A 21,573-nucleotide genomic window follows, 5' to 3' on the forward strand; every position below is an offset into this window, starting at 1 on the left:
GTAAGTTACATAAAGCTTTTCATCTGACTCTGATGAGCCGTAGCGGCACGTATGGAGTCACAATGTACAAGTCTAAAATGGGAGGGGAAACCGCGGCTTTTGTCACCCGCCTATGACAACCTACGGTCAACAGCAACGGAAATAATTTCGATTATATAATAACTTGAAGATTGAAATAACCAAATATTCCGGTAGTGTCATGTGTAGTATGATGCCATTGAAATAGGTGTACATTAAACCCGGACTGAAGTGCATTTGATGCAGATTTACGGTACTTCGGCTGGTCGCATTATTGCAACATCAAAATAGCCCCAATTGCAATTTATTATCAATTATCTACTTCATGTGGAACTGGAAATATATGGCACCACAGCAACGAATCGTAATGGATTGAAGATTTAGTACAGCACATCAAACAACGGAGTCGGTCTAAAAATATCCGGCCTTGAAAACATTGTACATAATGTACAAGTAACATGAATTGATTGTATTATTGAATTTGATGTTCTGACATCGCGTCTTCAATAGGTACAAGACATACCAGATACCATGTACATTGTACAGCTAGCATATTGAAAAACATTTTCTCTACTCTTCTGTAGTACCCCAATCACCAAAGCATTTTTTGAAGCAGGCCCAGATGGTTTTATTATTCCCCACCATAGTGGAACTAAAACCCCAATCACACAGTGGATGCGGGGATTGGATAATTGTGTTTCAAGATATGAGTGGAGCAGCGGATTTACACAAGAGTTATACGATCTTCCAGGGCCATAACCTGTTACTATAACAGCCCAACCCCCCAGTTGGTGGGAGCTCGAAAGACCCAAAAATATTTCGTTTTTTGTTTGTTGGTGATTTATTCAATCTGTATAGTTTCGTAGCGCTTCGTGCGATTTCATGTTCCTACAGGTAGCCTATAGATTTAATACGATGAGTAAGAGAGAACTGTGCATATTTTTGAGTAATAGGCATATCGACTGTGGCGATTACCACACATTGAACAGGAATATGACTCTAGGAGGATAAGAGGTTGGCCACAGAACATTTTCAACCGGAAAATGGTTACGGCCAAAATTAGGTTGAGAACCACCGGATTAGGACAGAAATTCCAAATCCGCTCATATCTGTATGGCATGCTATATAACTAACCCCAGTAATATCTCAACCTTTGATGGATGATAACGTGTGAAAATCAATGAATATTTCATTCCCTCTCAAGTCTTTCTATTAGGACTGTCCTCTTTTGTGCTTCCGGTGTTGACCACGTCGGGGATTCTATCATCACTTTATTCGCATTATGTCATCAATGATGGACTGTTTCCACGATGTGAAGCATCTCGTCTGAATAATGTTCAGGTTGCCATGCTGGATGCAGACGGATTTGGTGTGGAATTGGTGAACGGAGAAGATGTCATCGAGATAAGTGGCGGTGATGTCGGGAATTTTAATATAAAGGTTTAATATCAAGATAATTAAAATATGATAACGATTGGATTCTAATGGTTTCTAATACTTGAAATCAAACGTCAATATTCCCAATCGCTCCTTTCATTGTGTTATTTTCTACGAGTTACATGCTATTTGAAAGCTTGGACGACGTGTTCAAAATATGATGTGACATTTCTATGTCGTATATTCTAAAGAATTTACACATTCGATTAGTCTTGGCCGCAACCTATAGATTTCCCGTGCTGTCGAGTATAGTGATGTGGTATGTTTCAGCGCCGCACGACTCTTAATGGGTCAACGAACCCAGTCCGTCTGGGGTCGACTCTGGAATCCGGAATCATATGTGTGGGCGGTTTAGATCTCTGTATCTCATCGCCATCGTATTCGCGCTAGCGGTGTGTTACTGTTTGTTTGTTTGTAGTATCCATGGTGTTCGTCGACTGCTATGGTCATTTACACCATCTTTCCTTCCGTAACTGCCGATTTGTAGCACGGCCCACTCCTAGGCTTCTTGTAAGAAACGTTTACGCGAATGAGACGACGTAAACGAGCCTAGACAATCCTTCAACACTTAGGTAGGATTTCTGGAGTCGACCTCGGTCGGACTCGAAACCGCAACCCATTGGCTAGAACGGAAATTACATTGCACTCGAAATATGATGTGCTTCCAAATTAATATTGCCAATGTGAAAAAGTTGGGCAGCAGCTATTCTATTCAGTATAAGTCATTGTGTTCGAAATACTGGTAAACTATTGGCACGAGTGGCTCTCTTGCATTTCGTTTATCTCTGTGGCATCGGGATCACACGTCATCTCCTCGAGAAGGTCCTAGCGCGCATCACTTCGCTGTTGCCCGTTATTGACGCAGATATTATGAGGGAATATTGTCTTATGAAGAGCAATGGCGTGGTTGTTGGGAGTAGAACTACGCTATGCAAAATGTTAAGAAACGATTGCGAGCAACCTCGGCGTCAGGGATTGGAGATGTGCAATAGCACCACGCGTGATAATCTTTTAGCTGCAGTTCGAATACGGTGGCTATGGCTAGACGAAATTAGCATCTCGGAATACCAAACTGCTATGTCACAATATCGTAGTTTCTAGCAGTGTTGGGATCAAGTCACTACCTTCGAGTCACGAGTCATTTCGAGTCATTGCACATTTTGACTCGAGTCAAGTCAAGTCAATCGGTTTTCGAAGGTGACTCGAGTCAAGTCAAGTCACTCGAGTTTTGGAGGTGACTCGATTCAAGTCGAGTCAAGTCAAGTCAAGTCACGAGTCAAGTCAAAATTCAAGTCATGTTGCTATTTCGTAGTATGAGGCATGATTACGTCATTACATTTTGCTAGCTGTCTGAAATAAAGGTTGAGTGGTCATTGATTTTGAACCGATGAACGAATACAGAGTTGAATATACACCCAAGAAGGCGCTGTATCGCGAATTGATAAGATGAATTGATAAGATGCAATACATTACCCTTTACCCATTTACTTATTGATATGACACAATTCGAGCTTGCACCAATGGTTGAGGAGTATAAACTATATTCGCATTCAAAATCAATAAAACAAGAGGTTTGGTTAAGGTAAGAACAGAGAACAGAAATAGATAATTTTCTATTATATTACTTTACTACCAGTTTACTACAACGTAAGCTGTAAGCTTCGATCACTTCGTTTGTGCTCAATTTATTTGTGAGAGAACAATGGAGGCCCAGTAAAATGTACGATCATTGAATGATTGGTCGCTCTCACGGGTTACACCAGCGTTTCGCGAACAATCCGAACATATGCAAGATACAGTGATTTCTATGAACACCGAATAATTGATGACTTGAAATTGACTCGTGAATTTTGCTCCGAGTCACGAGTTAACCCACATTTCTGAAACGCCGAGTCAAGTCAAGTCAAGTCATTTTAGCAAAGTGACTCAAGTCAAGTCAAGTCATGCAAAAAAGGTGACTCGAGTCTGACTCGAGTCAAGTCATGACTCGGGTCATCCCAACACTGGTTTCTAGTAGGTAGATTTTAACGCCGGCCGGATTCCAACCTTTAGACTGCTCGCGGGCTGGACCAGCCAAATAATTCCAAGTTCTATCTCAGCATCCTTTGTTTATCATCGAATATACTTTTTTGAATACTTTGAATACTTTATTATCAAGTCCATGTACATAATAGTATGTTACATTATAGTACGGATCATTGGGCTTCTATTCCAGGGGTGGGCCCGCAACACCGTTCCGCTGGTCAGTGAGAGTCGAAAGAAACTAATTAAAAATATTGATAAAATGCTTACTAAAAATAGAAATAATGCAGGGATTTGATTAAACGTTTTCTCAGTAGCCTATATTCCATCATAATAATCCTATGGCAGTGGGTTCTCTAACTGGAGGGGGGTGAAAGCGTCTGAAGGGGGTGCGAAGCTGAGCTAAGCTGAAATTTATCTCGCGCTGGGCTCGATTTACATCCAATTCATAATTATTGATCTGTATTTCATCTGAATTTCATATTTAAAAATATTTCATCCACAGTCGTAACCTTCCATGCCATCAAACTATCCGTTAGGTTTGCTAGGATCCTGGATGCGTTTTGGGATAGTAAGATGAAGGTGGCACGAAATCTTTCACCATCATAAGAGGGGCGTGTCTCAAATAGTTTGAGAACCACTGTTCAAGGCAAATTATTGCTACATTATTTTTTATGTTTAATTTCTGGCGCGACAGCCCGATCTCAAGGCCCACGCAGTTTAAAAGGTTTCAACTGCTAAACATCACAGAAATCCTAAACGAGATAATTCGACTTAATTCGGATCACGAGTGTGATTTCAGATTGGCCACTCCGGTTTTAATTACTTAAGTGAGGTGCTTATGAAAAAACGGTACGCGCGTGTCTTGGGTAGATTCATTCCCTGCATGTGTAGAATCAGGGCATTTATATTTTATCCCCACATAGTAGAAGCGTGTTTGAAGCTAACATGGTTATGATGCTGTCAGCATTGTGTGTCCTGGAACTGAACTAAAAGTGGAATCAGTAAATCTATGAACAGATATCTGCTCACAGATATAAATTCTAATCCTGTTCTAAGAACGGCGATAACCGACTTTCATCTCTATAGTTTTGACAATTTGGTTTATTGAGGTCGACCAGCCTATGAAATCTCGCCACTATTTCTGACACGTGTGCGATATCATCAAAGCAATGTTTGGTTTGTTTTAAATAAGCATACATATTATCTTCATGTCCTCACTATATAATCAAATAGCAATATTGCATTTTGGTTTATAATTCTAATTTTAGTGCGGCCCGCAGATGGATCCAGATGTTGAATGCGGCCCGCGAGCTCAATAGTTTGCCTACCCCTGTTCTATTCTATCAATATCTTTATTCGCAAACAATGGAATTGACAACTATACGATGATTGGTTGGCTGAATAAAATTAGAAACGGCTAAAATAGTGACTCTAACGTCGATATAAGTTGGCTTATTTCTATGCTGCCTTTGTTATAGTCGTAATTCGCGGCTAGCCCTAAATCTGCGCTAGAAGTATAACAAGAGATTAAACCAGTGGTTCTCAACTGGGGGTCCGCGAAGCCTCTAAAATTACAAAATAGTTATAACAAACGAGGCAATTTCGCGTCATTACTTGCAGAACTCACATAAACAGCATGGCCGTCTGGGATGAAACCTACTGTGCAGACACATTTTAGTTGCTAAATTGCCAATGGCATATTGGCACAAATATTTAGCTGTGTAGAGATGCTTTGTTAAGGATTATGCTCCTGTGATATACATAACCATTTTCCATAGCAACTTCAAGATGAGCTGCTAGATAGAAATGAACAGGTTTGACGTTAGGTTTAATAAAAGAATTGTTTGTCAATATGGATGCCATAGTTGTTGCGATCATACCCAAATGGGTGTTCGGAAGCGTTACTCGTTACATTCGCCACCACTTTTCTTTGTTTACATGGATATTCAGCACTCGTTAATATCAAATCAAAGGCGCCGATTTTCAAGACAGGATCACGTATTTCTAGAAATGCAGTTGTAGAATTCGCTTTGAAATAATAAAAGTCAACCCAATTTCATCATAAAGGGTAGGCTATGATGTTTGTTTCCAGAAAGGTCAGTTTGTTGCTGTTTATCGCTAGCCTACAGTTATCGTTTTCGCAAGACAGGTGACAATTGTACGTACAATAATTGAGCTAAATATGAACTATACCTTCGGGGGTCCGCGGCGACAAAAAGGTTGAGAACCGCTGGATGTAACTGTAAACGCGGGTTTTCGGTTCATTATTATAAAATCGCGAGTTGGACCAATTTGAAGGCAGATATTTGAATTGTATATTTGTCTAAGCATTATATTACACTGGTCAACACAATTTCTGTTGAGTTTGATCATAAAATTGCTTTCGACTGACTTTTGGGCGCTAAATTCGAAAATGACTTCCGTTTATCTCTATCACGTAGGCACCCACTACATTGTCACATAGCCCACGTACAAGTACTACTTTTACTACATTTTGCTTATAGTATAAAATGGTTCAAAAACCACAAGCAGTCGAAATTAAATCAATAGACTCCAAGTAAACATTTGCACTGCTTTATTTAGTTGATTTAAACTGATATTGCTTCTGCCGGATAAATAAAATGCGAGTTTCAGGGTACAAATTTACTCTAATAACTCATAATTCCGTGGGTTGTCTCTATTGGTACTCGAGCAAGTCAGCTAACATATGTGTGCTCCAATCTACTCTGGTAGCTTACCCCTATCATCTTCAGATATTGGGGGATACTTTCTCCTTACCCGTCGCTGACTACGCCAATTTTTTCCGGGTGATAATTTAGATATTTAAGACCTGGACTCGTAACTCAGTGTGTACTTCAGGGGTGGGCAAACTACGGCCCGCGGGCCGCATGTTTAGTTGCGGAAGAGTTGAGCTTTTTTTTTTTTTTTTTAGTCAACCACTTAGCAATGTGGGGAAAAAAGCGGTATTTTCAGTTCTGAGCGGAATAGACGAGCTTTTTTTTTTTTTTAGTTAACCAGTCACAAAGTGGGAAAAATTAACCGGTTTTTGAAAGTTGGAAATTTATGAAAAAGTGTCCTCTTTTTAGATTTCCAAAATATGGTAAGCCTAATATAGTGCGGCCCGCGAATGAATTCAGATGTTGAATGCGGCCCGCGAGCTCAAAAGTTTGCCCACCCCTGGTGTACTTCATCGACTTCTTGGAATTGGATGTTCATGTCACCGACGTTTTCCTAATGGTAACTAGCGAGAAACTAGAGCGGGCGTTTATAACGTAGCCTATCAATATACTCGACATTTACTGCCTGAGAGATTATTCTATGGGAGTATTCCTTACTAAAAATCTAAACATTTGTCAGAAATGTGCTGGATAACACAACTATTTTTCAATCTACTCAGAATTGCTTCTCGGGCCTGATAAAATCGTCTGGCTGGCCGTATGTTTAACACCTCCGTTGTGACGTAACCGACAACATGATGTGACTTTGACAGGAATCCACTTTAACATTTGAACGGATTCCTTCCCTCGCCGTAGTGGTATTCTGTGGCATACTTTTCGAACCTGAATTTATCAAATTGAATGAACAACAACAAATGTTGGCTAAACCAGATGATTTGCGGGACATATCAGAATGGAAATTAGAAAAGGTCAGTAACGGATATCTTGCTCTTAAAGGTCAACTATATCGACCGAAACAACTTTGGCTCATTCAGTAGAGTTTTACATGCTGATTCCAAAAATATACCTCATACCTTCTAAAATTACGTATTTTCTGAGATATCGCAGTGCAAACTGCCGACCTCTGAGAAACGGCTGTAAAATCAGCAACCGTGTCGATGACGTACTACCAGGATGATTTTGCCGATACATGGAACACTGAATGGGATGTCTAAGTCAATCGAGGTTGTTGTCTTCGCCTAAATTACCTGATGCTGCGTTGTTTTGATCCGTCATGCCCGACTGGACTATTCAATCTTCATTTTATGGTACTTTAGGTTCTCATAATTTGCGATGGCTTGTGTAGAGGAAGTACAGAAGCCAACGTGCAAGGCAAGCAGTTCTGTTTCCATCTCATGTATTGATCCGATGGAAACGCCACCTCTGTAAGGACGAGGACGGCTAGCTGTCCCGCACTTCAATGAAAACAGATGCAGAGAGCAGAAGAAAAGCAAGTCCGGAAAGACCCTTTTACACCCTAATATAAGGAAGGCTGCTGTGCTCACCGATGGACAGTATTTTTCAATAAGCTGCTGTAGTCAGAAGGAGCACTTTGCCATCATACTTTCTCTACCACAAAGGATGCTGTACAAAGGTGAAGAACGAGTTCTGGAGGCACATCTGTCATTCAATCATTGACCAGTTGACCACGAGGTGTGACCAGAACCCCCTCCCAATCCTGCTGCACATGCAAGATTGCAACGAGATCAAGCCATACATCATGATGATGCCGTGTCACGGTAGGCAATTATTATTTCAATGTCACTTTTCCTAACAAATTCAGAGTTTTGTAACTTCAAACAACCACCCCTGATCTAGGCTTACATAAAAAAAACTTGTCCTGCTGCTGGCTTTCACATAGATATTGAACCTGTGTTACAATTAAAAAAAAGTGAATGGAGTGTTAGTGAGTGTATATCAGGGGTGGGCAAACTACGGCCCGCGGGACGCATGCGGCCCGCAACACCGTTCTGTGCGGCCCGCGAGAGTCTAATGAAACTTTTTAAAAATATTGATAAAATGCGTAGGCCTACTTAAAATCGAAATAATGCAGGGACTTTATTAAACTTTTTCTTAATATATTTCACCATGATAATTCTAAGGCAGTGTGGATCTCAAACTGGGGGGTCGCGCCCCCCTTGGTGGCGTGAAAGCATCTGACGGGGGGGGGGAGAAGCTGAGCTCAACTAAAAAAAATTTACATCCAATTCTTGGTTATTGCTCTGTATATAGTCTGAATTTCACTTTTAAAAATCTCTCATCCACAGTCGTGACCCCATTCCATCAATCTATCCGTTAGGTTTGCTAGCATCCTGGTTGCGTTTTGTGATATGACGATAAGGGGGTGCCAAATCTTTCACCATCGTAAGGGGGCGTGTCTTAAGAAGTTTGAGAACCACTGTTCTAAGGTTAAATACTTCCTATAATATTTTTTATGTTTAATTTCTGGGGCAGCAGCGATAGCCCGATTTCAAGGCCCACGAAGTTTGAAAGGTTTCCACTGCTAAATATCACAGAAATCCCATACGAGATTGACATAATTCGATTCACGAGTGTGATTTCAGATTGGCCACTCCAGTTTTAATTATTTCAGTGATATGCTTATAAAAAACGATTAGCACATGTCTTAGGTAGATTCGTTTTCTGTATGCGTAGAATTGGGGTATTCATATTTTATCTACACATAGTAGAAGCGTGTTTGAAGCTAACATGGTTATTAGGGATGGTGTGAACGTGAGGTTCACGTTCGCGTTCTGTGTGTGAACCTCGGAAATTGAGAGGTTCGCGTTCACAACAGAACCTTGGTAGGTTCTGCCCTGTGAACCTTTTTCATATATTACAATTTACACTTCCTTTTAACATCTTTGGTTCAAATTTATTGCATTTCAACTGCGGGCCCTATACGCCCTATATATGCATGGAGCTGGCAACATTAAAAATCAACACAAACGAGCATGCACCTTCACAATCTCAAAAGTTTTACTTGCTTTGTTACAAAAGTTTGCTCGAAATATACAGCTTTCCGTTTGTGAATATTTAGTGACTTTCTGCTGTGAGCTCGACCCGCATTCACACAATATCAAGAGCGAAATACGTTTGATATCGTTTTCTGATGAAAAAATTCGAGAAGGCGTACGGGGTCAATCTTGACTTCATATCTCTACTGCATCATTAAAACCAAATCCGTGCGATTGGGGTGTTGTCTACTGCTGTATAACTTCTTAATGGGGTAATATCGGTAGCAAGTATAGAAACAGATTTTACACACTGCTCAATATCAATGTAGCAATACTCAGACGCCGAATATACATTGTCCGGTCTGGCCTAGACCGTTAAGGGGTTAGCGTGTATTCCCTGGTGAGTCCTCGTCGAAATTGTTGGCAAAGCGACGGAAAATATTTATTTTATGGGTGTATTTTATCCTTTGATTGCCTCAGTTGACACATATAGCGACGTTTAAAACGCTAATATGCAGTGTTGGCCCTACGAATGGGGGGGGCTCGGTGAGACTTCCCGGAGGGTCCCCTATAAGTATGTAATCGTAACTTCTGGGGGGATCCGCCCCCCAGACCCCCCTTTAGATTATATTAGTAGTGTTATTATTTATCTATCACCACGTCAAGGTTTGTGCCAGGTGCTAGATTAGGTCATATCTACTATTTCATGAGTGCAAGGTTATAGACTACATCCAAACTCGGTAATTCTACCACATGCAGAGACGTGATGGTTATCGGGATATGGGACTTTTCTAACAAATGCAGAGATTTGATGATCATTGACATATCTATACGAAATCATCTTCTTGATTGGTACACGGATTTCCACATTTATTCGCTATAATCCTTGAAAACAGCGCTTAAACCAAAGAGGGGGGGGGGCTTCGACCAGGGGGGCCGCCCACCTCGCCCACCCCAAAAGCCACCACTGCTAATATGTACTTCAGCATTGTTGCATTATGCGGCCCGAGTAGTCGCTAGGTATCGTTTACTTTTACATTAATATAGGCTATCACTTCATTGAAAGACAGGGTTGGAATTAGCAATATGACGTCACGTGACGTCATGAGGTTCACGTTCGCGTTCACACAGAACCTTTCAAAAAGGTTCGCGTTCACACGAACCTGAACCTTTCAGAGGTTCACACCATCCCTAATGGTTATGATGCTGTCACCTGTCAGTATTGTGTGTCCTGGAACTGAACCAAAAGTGGAATTAGTAAATCCACGAACAGATCGCTGCTCAGTGCTTACAGATTTAAATTTAAATCCTGTTCTAAGAATCGGGACAACCGACTTTCATCTCGAAAGTTTTGACAAATTGGTTATTGAGGTCGACCAGCCTATCCAATCTCGCCACTATGTTACTGACGCGTATACGATGTCATCAAAAGCAATAATGTTTGACACATGTATTATTTCCCTGTCCTCACTATATAATCAAATACCAATATTCTTCGCTCTTTAGCAGGTACATCCTGGGGTGCTTCAAAACAGTGCCTGCTAGCTCTTTACAGGTCCTTGATTAGATCAGTTATTGAATACGGACAAGAAGCTTATTTATTCTCTCCAAATTACGTATTGAGGTCTATACAAACAATCCAGAATGCCGCGCTCAGGATATGCAGCGGTGCTATGCATAGTACCCCTATCTATGCGCTACAGCACTCCTGCAGGGAACAACCCGTAAAAATTAGACACTTATATTCCTGCCTAAAATATCGCTGTAACATTAGAGCAAGAGACAATCACCCCTGCCGTAACATGATGATTCAATCATGGCATGAAATTTTTCCGGACTCTCAGCAATTCATCACATTCAATATGTTGAGTAAACTTCGGTGGCTAGATGAGCTACATCTTCACCGCATACAATCCCCGCCTAATCCCCCATGGGATGATATTTATATATGTGTGGACGACAGTTTGTATTCGCAAATTGTCAATTTACACCACCCTATTGCCATTGAACTAACTTGCAACCAGTACATTAATGAAAAATATAGGAACCACACAAGGATCTACAGTGACGGCTCTAAAAACGACCACGGATGTGGCGCAGGATTCTTTGTCGAGAGTGTTAAGTACTCTTTTAATGTCGCTCTCCCACAACAAGTGTCCGTATTTACTGCGGAGCTTGTCGGGATATTAAAGGGTCTTTTGTGGGCTGAAAACAATCTTCGCCCACAGTGTGAATTAGCTATTTTTTCAGACAGTCTGAGTGCTATTTGGGCCATAGCCAATCGTCAGTATGTGAATTTTTTAATCACTCAAATTATTCTGTCTTGCAGAAATCTGTCGCGGAGCAACATAATTACGCATATAATATGGATTCCCGGGCACAGAGGAGTGGGGCAAAACGAGCAGGCTGATCAGCTAGCCAGAAACGCAGCGTGCCCAACGTCAGCTCGTGAGGTCGAACAAATCTCGCTGTCAATCAAGGAAGTACGACTGCAAATCGCCAAACACTGTGAGCAAAGATGGAATGATGAATTCAAGGACTCAGATGAATATTCGCAATATCGCGAAATATTTGCTTCGCAAACAATCATGCCAAGCTGCAGCATATCTTCACGAAAAATCTCATCAATTCTCATAAGATTGCAAACGGGCCACTGCAGACTCAACTGGCACCTTCGCAGAATCGGGTGTCATGACACGGGTTTATGCGATGCGTGCGATGTCAACGAGACGGTCGACCACTTTTTAATTGATTGCGAACGCTACTCGACCCACCGCGATCACTTGAAGATTACAGCGGCGAATCTAGGCATACCGTTTCAGCTCAAAAAACTGTTATCAGACCCACGGATTTTACTGCCAGTGGCTGAATTCGTTATCCTCACCGGCAGACAGTTGTGACCCTAATGGATCATCAGACTCTTGAGACCTGGTGTAAAAGGCCATAGTAGCCGAACACCATATTTACAATACTAACAACAACAACCAATATTGCAATTTGGTTTATAATCCCAATTTTATATAGTGCGGCCCGCGAATGGATTCAGATGTTGAATGCGGCCCGAGAGCTCAAAAGTTTGCCCACCCCTGGTGTATATGATTGAATTTCTGCTGTAAATTATTATTTCAGCAACATTAACAATCCTGGCCGAGGGCATCATGCTGGAGCATAACATCAAAATAAGAAAATTCGCCGAAAAATCCTGGGAATATCAAGACTTATTCACATAGATTTATTGAGATAATTTCCTTCTATGACATTATAATTCTTACGATTCTGTATTTATTGTAACCCAATAAAAGCTTTCGACTTTGCTGTATGTATTAGAATCCAGTAAAGCCATTTTATTACATACATAAAGTGGAAGTAGCAGACTGTGAGAACTGATCAGCGACGTCGGAATACTTCGGATCCCGTGCATGCGGCGGAGCTGAATTCCTGTCTGAGTGAATCTAGTCGGGTCTAGCGTCTCTGGAAAGTCAATATGTATTAGTTATATACATCGGTCCTCAAGCTTATATCGTCAGCATACCGCACAATCTTACATGCATGCGGTACAGTAATTGTTTTAGCGATGCGCAAGTCCAATCATTTGACAAAACGGTACGGTACTTTCGTCGTCCAGTAATGCCTGATTGTATATACCAGTGGTTCTTAACCTTGCCCCCAGCGCCCCCCAGGGGGCGCTGGCGATTTTGAAGGGGGCGGAAACGCTCAGAGGGCGATATGGGGGGCGCTCGGCTCAGGGGGGCGGTATGGGGGGCGCTGGAGAAAAATGGCTTCGCAGTAGATGATGTGGTGATAGGACATATCCTTAATGAGTATTCAGAGCAAATTAACACCGAAAACTTCGTTACATATAGCCTTCAAAATGCATATAGGTTTAATTGTCCATGGGCGCCTAAATGACTGACACCGAATGTTCCTGTCTTGGCAATCTGAAAACCAGAAGACTAATTCCATCTGGCAGGGAAAAATTATATGTCCGTGAAGAAATACCAATCTGAAATAGTGTGCGTCTTTTAGTTTAGTACGATTGGGCGACAGGGATATTCCTGTTGGGCGATATCCCCGTTGAGCGATTCTATATTTTTTGATATTGCAGACAGGGGGTCACGAAATAACATCATGCAACGAAGTCATACCAACGGGTTCGCCCGCCCGAATATGTTTAATTATTAGTAACGGGCCCGACAGTTTCCAAGAAACCTCACAATGTTCGCTTTAGGTTTTGATGAGTCTGCGCACACTCAACAACTCACTGCGCAGACCCCTGGACAACAGTGCGTAACGACTAAAAAAAAGGTAATAACTTCGGATTTGTTGTGCGCAACGTAGATTTTCTGTGCGCAGAGACCGTGTAAGCACTGCGCACATGCGCAGCTTAGAGGGAACATTACACCTCACTCAGCTCTACCGGTAAATGTGTTTACGTGAGCAGAGAGAGGATAAAAATTAATCTCAATTTACATGCAATTCCCGATGATATTGACCAATTCAATCATTAATTAGTGAAATTTTTCGCGCTTCGCGCGACTAGGCGATAATAGCTGCTGTCAGTAAATGGGCACCCAATGTAGATACCTAACAGGCTTTCAGCAAATAGAGGACAGCCTAATGGGGGTCTGGCAGTGAAGTCTCCCGGAAGCTTGGTTTATCACCCGATGGGGGCCCAGGACCAACGTTTTTTTTGTGGGGGGGGCTGACGAAGTGCTGTTACGGCCCTGGTAACGAATAATTGTACCTGCGGGCACGCCCGAATATGTTTAATTATAAATTACCTGCCCTTTATCTTCCTATACAACAGCTCACTCAGTTTATCGCGACTTATATATGTAATTACCACCTATTCATGCATTATAGAAAATTTTGGTACCTAGGGCGACCAGGCCACACAAACTTTGCTGACCATCGAAATCACGATAGGGGGTTCGTGGGGGCGAAGCCCTCAGAAGTTCGGTTTATCACGCTATGGGTGCGCAAGGCAATCGTTTTTAGGGGGTTGACGAAGTGCTGTTACAGCCCTCCCTCTTACTCATTGTCTTTATTACATTCCTTACATTATGACGTTGGGGGGGGTACTGGAGCACGATAATTTTTGAAAGGGGGCGCTGGAGGAAAAAAGGTTAAGAACCACTGGTATATACCATTCAATGGCTTACCTATACACGGGGATTCCTCAATAGTGTCGTAATCAGATTACTAGACACCGTGTAGCTATCAGTTGAGTCCACAGCTTCAGAGGTTGACATTATCCCACTTCAATACATACACCACAGCCGCAGCATCAGAAATCCTCCTGATAGTACGTCACAGACATGCGTCGTTGATTTTACTGCCGTTTTCGTCTGTGGTGGCATTTTGCGACTTTCGCTGCTCGATATCTCAGAAAATACGTAATTTTAGAAGGTATGAGGTATATTTTTGGAATCAGCATGTAAAACTCTACTGAATGAGCCAAAGTTGTTTCGGTCGATATAGTTGACCTTTAATATGTATATAGTTTCAGGTTTGATACTAACTTGAAAGTTAAATTATTGTTGTCAGATGATAAGTAGGCATGGTTCAGATTATGTACAAATTTGGTGAGACCGTAGAATTAGATCGAGATCGCAAGAAAATAACCAACGGACGCTATGCTGTTGTAGGCCTATGTTAACTGGTGTCCACTTTTTTTAGTTAAATCCACAGAAGTGTCGTAAAAAGTGCATAATTCGGGACCCGAGTATAGGTGATAACTAGGGCGATTTTTTTTGACCTGAAAAACGAGAGATTTTGACCTAAAAAATCTAAATTTTGACATTTTTTGACCTTAAAAAACTAAATTTTGACCAAATTTTGACCTAACGTATGCAAATTTGGTGTTTTCCCAAAAAATGTTAGAATTGTACTACATATCCTCATTTCTGGTTTGAACTGTCTGTCCGTACGAAGTATTTTTCCCTGAAAAAAACCTTTTTGACTCAAAAACTGACAAATTTTTACATGACAAAATATTATTTTAACAAAATCTGGCCCTGAATTCCAGTAGCCTACATGACGTACTATGGTGAAAATAATTAAAATTTGTTGTAGTATAACGAAAAATACTTTCCTACATTGTCGGCAGGGATATCTAGATATATCTGATTCTCGGGTAAAAAGTGTCTGTCTTTACTAAGTAGCTTGCCAAGAATGGAGATGTGGCGAGATAGCGTAGTGGGATAATCCACAGCTACAACACCAATGGGTTGTGGGTTTTAGTCCGACCGAGGTCGACTCCAGAATTCCTACCCAAGTGTTGAAGGTTTATCTAGGTTCCTCCTCGCCATCTCATCCGCGTAAGTGGTGACTTACAAAAAGCATAGAATTGGGCCGTGCTACAAGTTGGCAGATACTCGGCGGATACGGAATCGAAAATAAGGAATATCGGCCTGGTGTAAATGACCATTGTAGTCGACAGACATCATGAATATACAAACAACAACAAGAATAATGGATAAAGAACGTTCAACTGTAGCAGCTGTTGGCTGACAACACCGAAATTGTACGTGCGTACAATGCTGGTGACACACCGTGTTGCTTCATTCAGACAATGGTGTACATCTCAATTTCTCATAAAGATGTAAGAACCATGCAATTCCCACGCAGTCTTGCTTCACTTGTGATATTGCAGTACGTTGAGCATAACACCGTGTCAACTTATTTCTTATATTTGACTGTTTATGATTTACAATGGGCAGACAATGCGCTTGTCTGCAACGGTAGGCCTATAAAGTATAGGCTAAAAGCTGTAAAATGTCAAACGATAAGTTCACCGATTGTGCAAAATCTACGATACAAATGAAATGCAGGTTGAAAATTCTTTTTTATTTGTCAACAATTTTGACATTTTTTGACCTAACGGTGCAATTTTGACCTTATTTTGACTTTTTTTGACATGTCAAAAAAAAATCGCCCTAGTGATAACCTATTTTGAAGGCAGTAGTGTTGTTATGTCCGTTTCGTGCAGGCCCTGGGGCTATTTACGTTCATCGCTCACCGCTAGACTATTGCCGTGTGTATTCATGCTCGTTTGCACCATATATCAGATATTCTAATGTTTTGTGAATTTCAATACCGATTTTCCATGTGTATTTAGCGATATGTATTGATAATAACTTGCTTAAAAGAAATAAATAACATTCATTATACGTTAGATGATTAAATTCCGTGACTTGATAATAACTTGCTTTCGAGAAATAAATATAATTCAGATTATACATAAGTTTCGAAAACTGATGTCTATGCAAGGCTATATTCGCCAGATAATATTATTATGTGCATTTAGGATTTTGTATTTTCGCGGATAATATGAGCTCTCAGATAACGCTCATCAGCGTCAAACTAGGCGCGGTTTTATGATGATATATCAAAATTCTACACATCACTAATTAGTTAATATAAAATGCGATTTTGAGACACTCGTCAACGTTGAACTAGACGCGCATCATTAGTGTATTTAGGACTACGCGATTATGTTAATAGCTTGCTTCCGATAAATAAACAACATTCATTATACTTTAGAGTTTAGTTGATACTTTTCTCGGATATTCTATTATGTGTATTTAGGACTAATGCGACTTGATAATGTTAGTGCGTTAACTTTCCAGAAATAATTTTTGTATATTTCGGACTATCTATGTTCGCGAAGACTGTAATTAATTAATATAAAATGGGATTTCGCCGATTCCCACTTCTAAACTTTTATTTTACACTCGCGGTTTTATTGTTATATATAAAAATTATACGTACATTTCGCGCGATCAACTACGCATGATTTTATGTGAATTTCATCGATAGTGTCCGAGTTCTATGTGACATAAGTACAATTCCAGCATCGGTATTTGCAATAAAGCCTAAAAATTAGAGACGCACCTTTTCGCAATTTATGCAGCTATTCGCGCAGACTTTGGCGCATTTGCTGTATCTGAAGTAGAATTTCAGCGTCGAGAAATGCACCTTCGCGCAATTTATATAGACAGACGCATTAACTTTGCTGCATCTGAAGTAGAATTTCAGCGTCGTTATTTGTTATAAGCCGAGAAATGTACCTTCGCGCAATTTTTTACAGGTAGTCTCACACACTTTGCTGCGTCTGAAGTAGAATTTCAGGGTCGTTGTTTTCTATAAGCCGGGAAATTAGAGTCGCTGCTTCGCGCAATTTTTACAGGCAGTCTCACACACTTTGCTGTATCTGAGATTCATACTAATACATGCATAATTTTTGCATGACGAGAATACGGGTAATTAAATCATCACTAAACGCCGGAGGTGAGTCATTTAAACCTTGTTGCTAGATAATACCGCTTTCGGCTACAGCAAAGTTGCGCTGCAACAAAAAATAGAAGCCCTAATGATCATGCAGAGGAAAGTTCAATTATGCATCGAATTATTCGAATAGTAGGGTTCCGGTAAATATCAATTTGCCTCTGATTCGGATCGATTAATTCGATCCGATAATTAAAACCATGGTTTTTTTTGGTTTTTATTATTTTATTTTACTTATAACAACTTAAACAACAACAACAGTGAGCCACAGACCATTGAAAATCTTGTAAATCAAGGTACAGCCGCAAATCTCATCAATTGAATAATTCAAGGCTCTGAATCTTCATCCACGTACTGGAAAATTATCAGCCCAGCAGAGAAATGTTGGTGGCTGGAATCGTCCGATATCTGTTCTAATACCAAGCCGACATGTTGCGTCAAATCAGAAGCATCCGTAACATCGGCATCTTCAGTAGCATCTTCATCATGAGCCTAGCTGTTGGTGTCTGGAGTGGTCTCTGCCAGCAAGGCGTTGATCTTTCTCATCGCCTTATCTATTTTCCAGTACCAGAGTCAGTATCCATGAAGTGATCTTTCACTCGAAGCATAACTTCAAGATTTGTTTGTGTTAGGCGATTACGACTCTTGGTTGCAGTTGCTGCCGCACATGACCAAAGTCTCTCACAGGACGCAGCATGTGGAACGCACGAAAGAACAGTTCTGGCGAGTTACGAAAGTTCTGGAGAATCATCAGCTAAATCCATCCAGAATAATGCCGGTCTTGATGTAAGACACGGTGCCCAGATACTGGATTCTGCATCGAAAATTCCTAAAAACAATCAGGGTAATATCAGAGACGTGCAGTGTTAGGTGTACGCAGGTAGACTCACCCTCTTTATGGTCATAGTCGAGCCAGTGTTTGATGAGGTTAAAAGCAGACCCATCAGTACAGTTGGGTTCTATCTTTGAAAATAATTTTTGGGCCAGATCACGAACAAGCTTTTTGCCAGTCTTGTTCAAGCCACAACCTCTATATCGAGGATCTAGAACCCAGGCAAGAAGATGATGGCCCTCGACATAGTTTTCTGTTCTTCGTTGCATCTTCGATAGGACCAGACTCTACTCATCAGCATTAAGAGCGGTCGTCTTTTCAACTCAAGCTTGAGCCACTTCCAGCCTGATAGGATTAGCCCAGCGGAAGTATTGTCCAACTCTGAAATGGCTGCAAAAATGCAAGATTTACAATTCAAACATGTCACTCAGTAACTCTGAGTTAAACGTTGTGGAATCAAAAGAACTACACTGCTTGTTGTTGAGAACCAATATGTTCTTCTAATTGGTCATGTATTATAGATTTGGGTGATATCATATCATCAAGGAATGCAAATTATTGGCAATATAGTAAGAATGAAGTTATGATTGTCAGTGTCGAACAGTTTCCACATAACTTTTTTTCAATTGCCGCATTATAAATATTTTAATCAACTAACCCGTAATGACATAATACGGCTTGAGTAGACCATGTATCGCTTTAGTATCTTCCCAAAATTGCTTTTCATTGATGATTGTTCGGACAGTACATGCACTCGCCGTATTCAAGTGCGGTTTCGACGCTTCTTGAACAAACACGACCTTTCAACAAAAACGACGACTTCATGCAAATGTCACAGAAATGTATGAATTACTTGAATTACTTACTTGAATAGCTGTTTGAACATTTATGACATGCTTCAATGTTTCGGAGAAGGAATACCATCTTGTCTCGCTAGGTAACCACATGGGTATCTTTTCCCGGCCCATATATCGAGAGATTGAGCTACGGAGAGCAACTGAGCGTCGTATGAAAGATGCAATAGTGACAACCTGTTCGACTATATTCCACACACGACTGATGGCCATCAGGTCTTTAATCCATGGGTGTCAATCTGCGGCAGTAGAAGGAAAAGTGTGCGGCCGTCGACACAAGGCCCGTATTCAAGAAACCTTACTCAGTGCTCAAACTCATTTTGCGTCAACATTGCGTAAGAATCGGTATTCAGAAAGCGAAGCGAGAGAACGAGTTTGACTGGAGTCGAACTTGGCGCTCTTTCGAGTTGTACTTTTGTGGTTATGATATTCAATGACGATCTGAGGTTGGAGTCGATCTCGAAATAAGGTTTGTTTGTTTGTTTTTGGGTATTCATGGTGTTTATCGACTACTATGGACATTTACACCAGGCCGATATTCTTTGTATTTTCCGCAACTGCCGACTTATAGCACGGCCCACCTCTAGGCTTTTGTAAGACACCGCTGACGCGGATGAGGTGGCGAGGAGGAGCCTAGGTAAACCTCCAACACTTAGGTATCGGAGTTCGGAAGTCGACCTCGGTCGGACTCGAACCCACACCCATTGGTGTTGCAGCCGCGGATTATACCACTGCGCTATCTCGCCACTCTCGAAATAAGGTGTTTGAGCAAGCGTTTTCCGAGTAAAGCCGTGGGCAGACTCAAGGCCTTACTCATTCCCTTTTTAACGGTTTGGCCCAGAATAAATTGCGGAAATTGCGCTGTGAGCATGTTTGGTGCTGAATTCACAATTTCAACTCTAATATATAGCACCATTATATGAAGGAAATCATATTCTAGCGCCGTATGGCTTCATCGTTGGCTGCGTAGGCTATTCCCAAATCGGCGGACATTTTCATCAGAAAGGTTTCCGATGGATTCGCAAAATCGGTTAATTCCTTAACGCTCTGTTTTATCACTTAATATAAAACGTAGCATCAGGATATGTAGAAACGAATGGAGGATGAATGTTACTGAAAAACCACACACAAGCTGTTTTCTACAATAGCGATCCTCCAATCCTAGCAAGAACCGACTCATCGGCGATGCGTACAAATGCAATACACGATGGTAGATGACCTGGCGCTTTATGAATGTACGCAATGTTAGATCATCGCAATACAGTTGATAAAACCGTCCGTCCCTGTGTATGGCGAAAACATCAACAACGCGGTACCAATACCCATCATCAGTAATCCAATAAATAGCTTGTGCTTATGCGTGAAAACATCAGAATGAAGTCTGGTGTTTAATTATTTGAAAATATTTGCTTTGGCTACTACAGTATGTCAAATAGTCATGTTATTGAGCGGTGTTATTTCGTCTATACATCCAGCGTATAATTCTAATATAATGTGTTGACGTAATTGAAGGCAATACTAGGCAACCAACATCACATCCAAACCCGCGGATTGCCAAATCGCAAGCAATTAACAAAACTGCAGACGTCTGCAAGCAGTCATCAAGCTGTCTAATCTATCGAGTAAAGACTCGAAACCCAGCAACGCTCGAAATCTTACCCAAATACCAAACGATCTCTCGAATCGAGCTTGACTCGGCCTTTGCTCCGTCGAGCACGACTGGAGTTTGAGATAGAGACGTGTCTCTGAATACGGGCCTTAATTCAATTAGGATTAGCGGCCGTCAATATGCAAATTGAACTTGCGAATAGACTCCCTATTTAATGAGAGGTTTGACTCATTCTGGAAATTTTCTTCGCGCTAGGCGCGGTTCAGTGCGTGTTAATTTTCGATTTTAATATAGTAGTGTCCTTTGTAATATAAGTCCCACAGTACAGACGCAAACAGCAGAGGAAAATGATGCATGCGCGATGCGCCCCATAAAGAAATACAATTTTTAACCGTGTTCTCCTCATCATGAATGAAATTTGTTTCTGGTAGGCCTGCTTTTGGGCGAATCAAATGGGCTATATCTCCACTATACCGACAAATCTGATGGGAGGTCAAGAAATAATTGCATGCAACAAAGGGGAGTAATAAGAATTGGCACAAAAAGATGCAGCACCGCATTATTAACTTCCCTAAGTTTCGGAATACACCCCCTGCATCAACCCTACCGATGAATTTGATCACATGGGCCGAGAAAGAATAAATATTTGATAGTAATATGTCAAAATATGCTAATATTTATTAACAAAATTCACTAATGAAAGTGAAAACATTTTCCCGCTTGGCGTGACTACAGAACTAATCGCTGTGGCTCTTCATAACATGACTACTCACGATTTCGGTGCGCATAGTACACCGATATGAGTAAATATAGATTGGTCCGGAGTATACTTGCA

General features: G+C 41.0%; 2 protein-coding genes across 6 annotated transcripts in view; one reads left to right on the top strand and one right to left on the bottom strand.

Moving 5' to 3' along the window:
- LOC145435023 (baculoviral IAP repeat-containing protein 2-like) overlaps positions 1-21,573 on the top strand; it is a 406,058-nt gene that overhangs the window by 262,283 nt on the left and 122,202 nt on the right. The gene's annotated exons all lie outside the window — the stretch shown is intronic.
- Positions 17,581-19,346, bottom strand: LOC145435326 (uncharacterized). Of its 2 annotated transcripts, XM_080312620.1 has the most exons (3): positions 19,142-19,346; positions 18,334-19,075; positions 17,581-18,272 (listed from the first exon to the last, which is right to left on the bottom strand). In XM_080312620.1, exons 2-3 carry the CDS (start codon positions 18,542-18,544, stop codon positions 18,172-18,174), a joined length of 312 nt encoding a protein of 103 aa, XP_080168746.1. In that variant the 5' UTR covers positions 18,545-19,075; positions 19,142-19,346; the 3' UTR covers positions 17,581-18,171. The 2 variants fall into 2 exon arrangements, with proteins under 2 accessions (XP_080168746.1, XP_080168747.1); XM_080312621.1 differs by having other exon boundaries at positions 18,334-19,346.

The sequence above is a fragment of the Botryllus schlosseri genome, chromosome 3, assembly GCF_051294905.1.
Source record: "Botryllus schlosseri isolate E-star chromosome 3, Bs_hap1, whole genome shotgun sequence".
NCBI classification, from domain to species: domain Eukaryota; kingdom Metazoa; phylum Chordata; class Ascidiacea; order Stolidobranchia; family Styelidae; genus Botryllus; species Botryllus schlosseri.

Coding starts and splice junctions, on each gene's coding strand:
- LOC145435326 (XM_080312620.1), bottom strand. CDS start 18,544: ATGCAACGAAGAACAGAAAACTATGTCGAGGGCCATCATCTTCTTGCC. Junction 18,273..18,333: donor CGACTATGACCATAAAGAGG/GTGAGTCTACCT, acceptor GATTGTTTTTAG/GAATTTTCGATGCAGAATCC.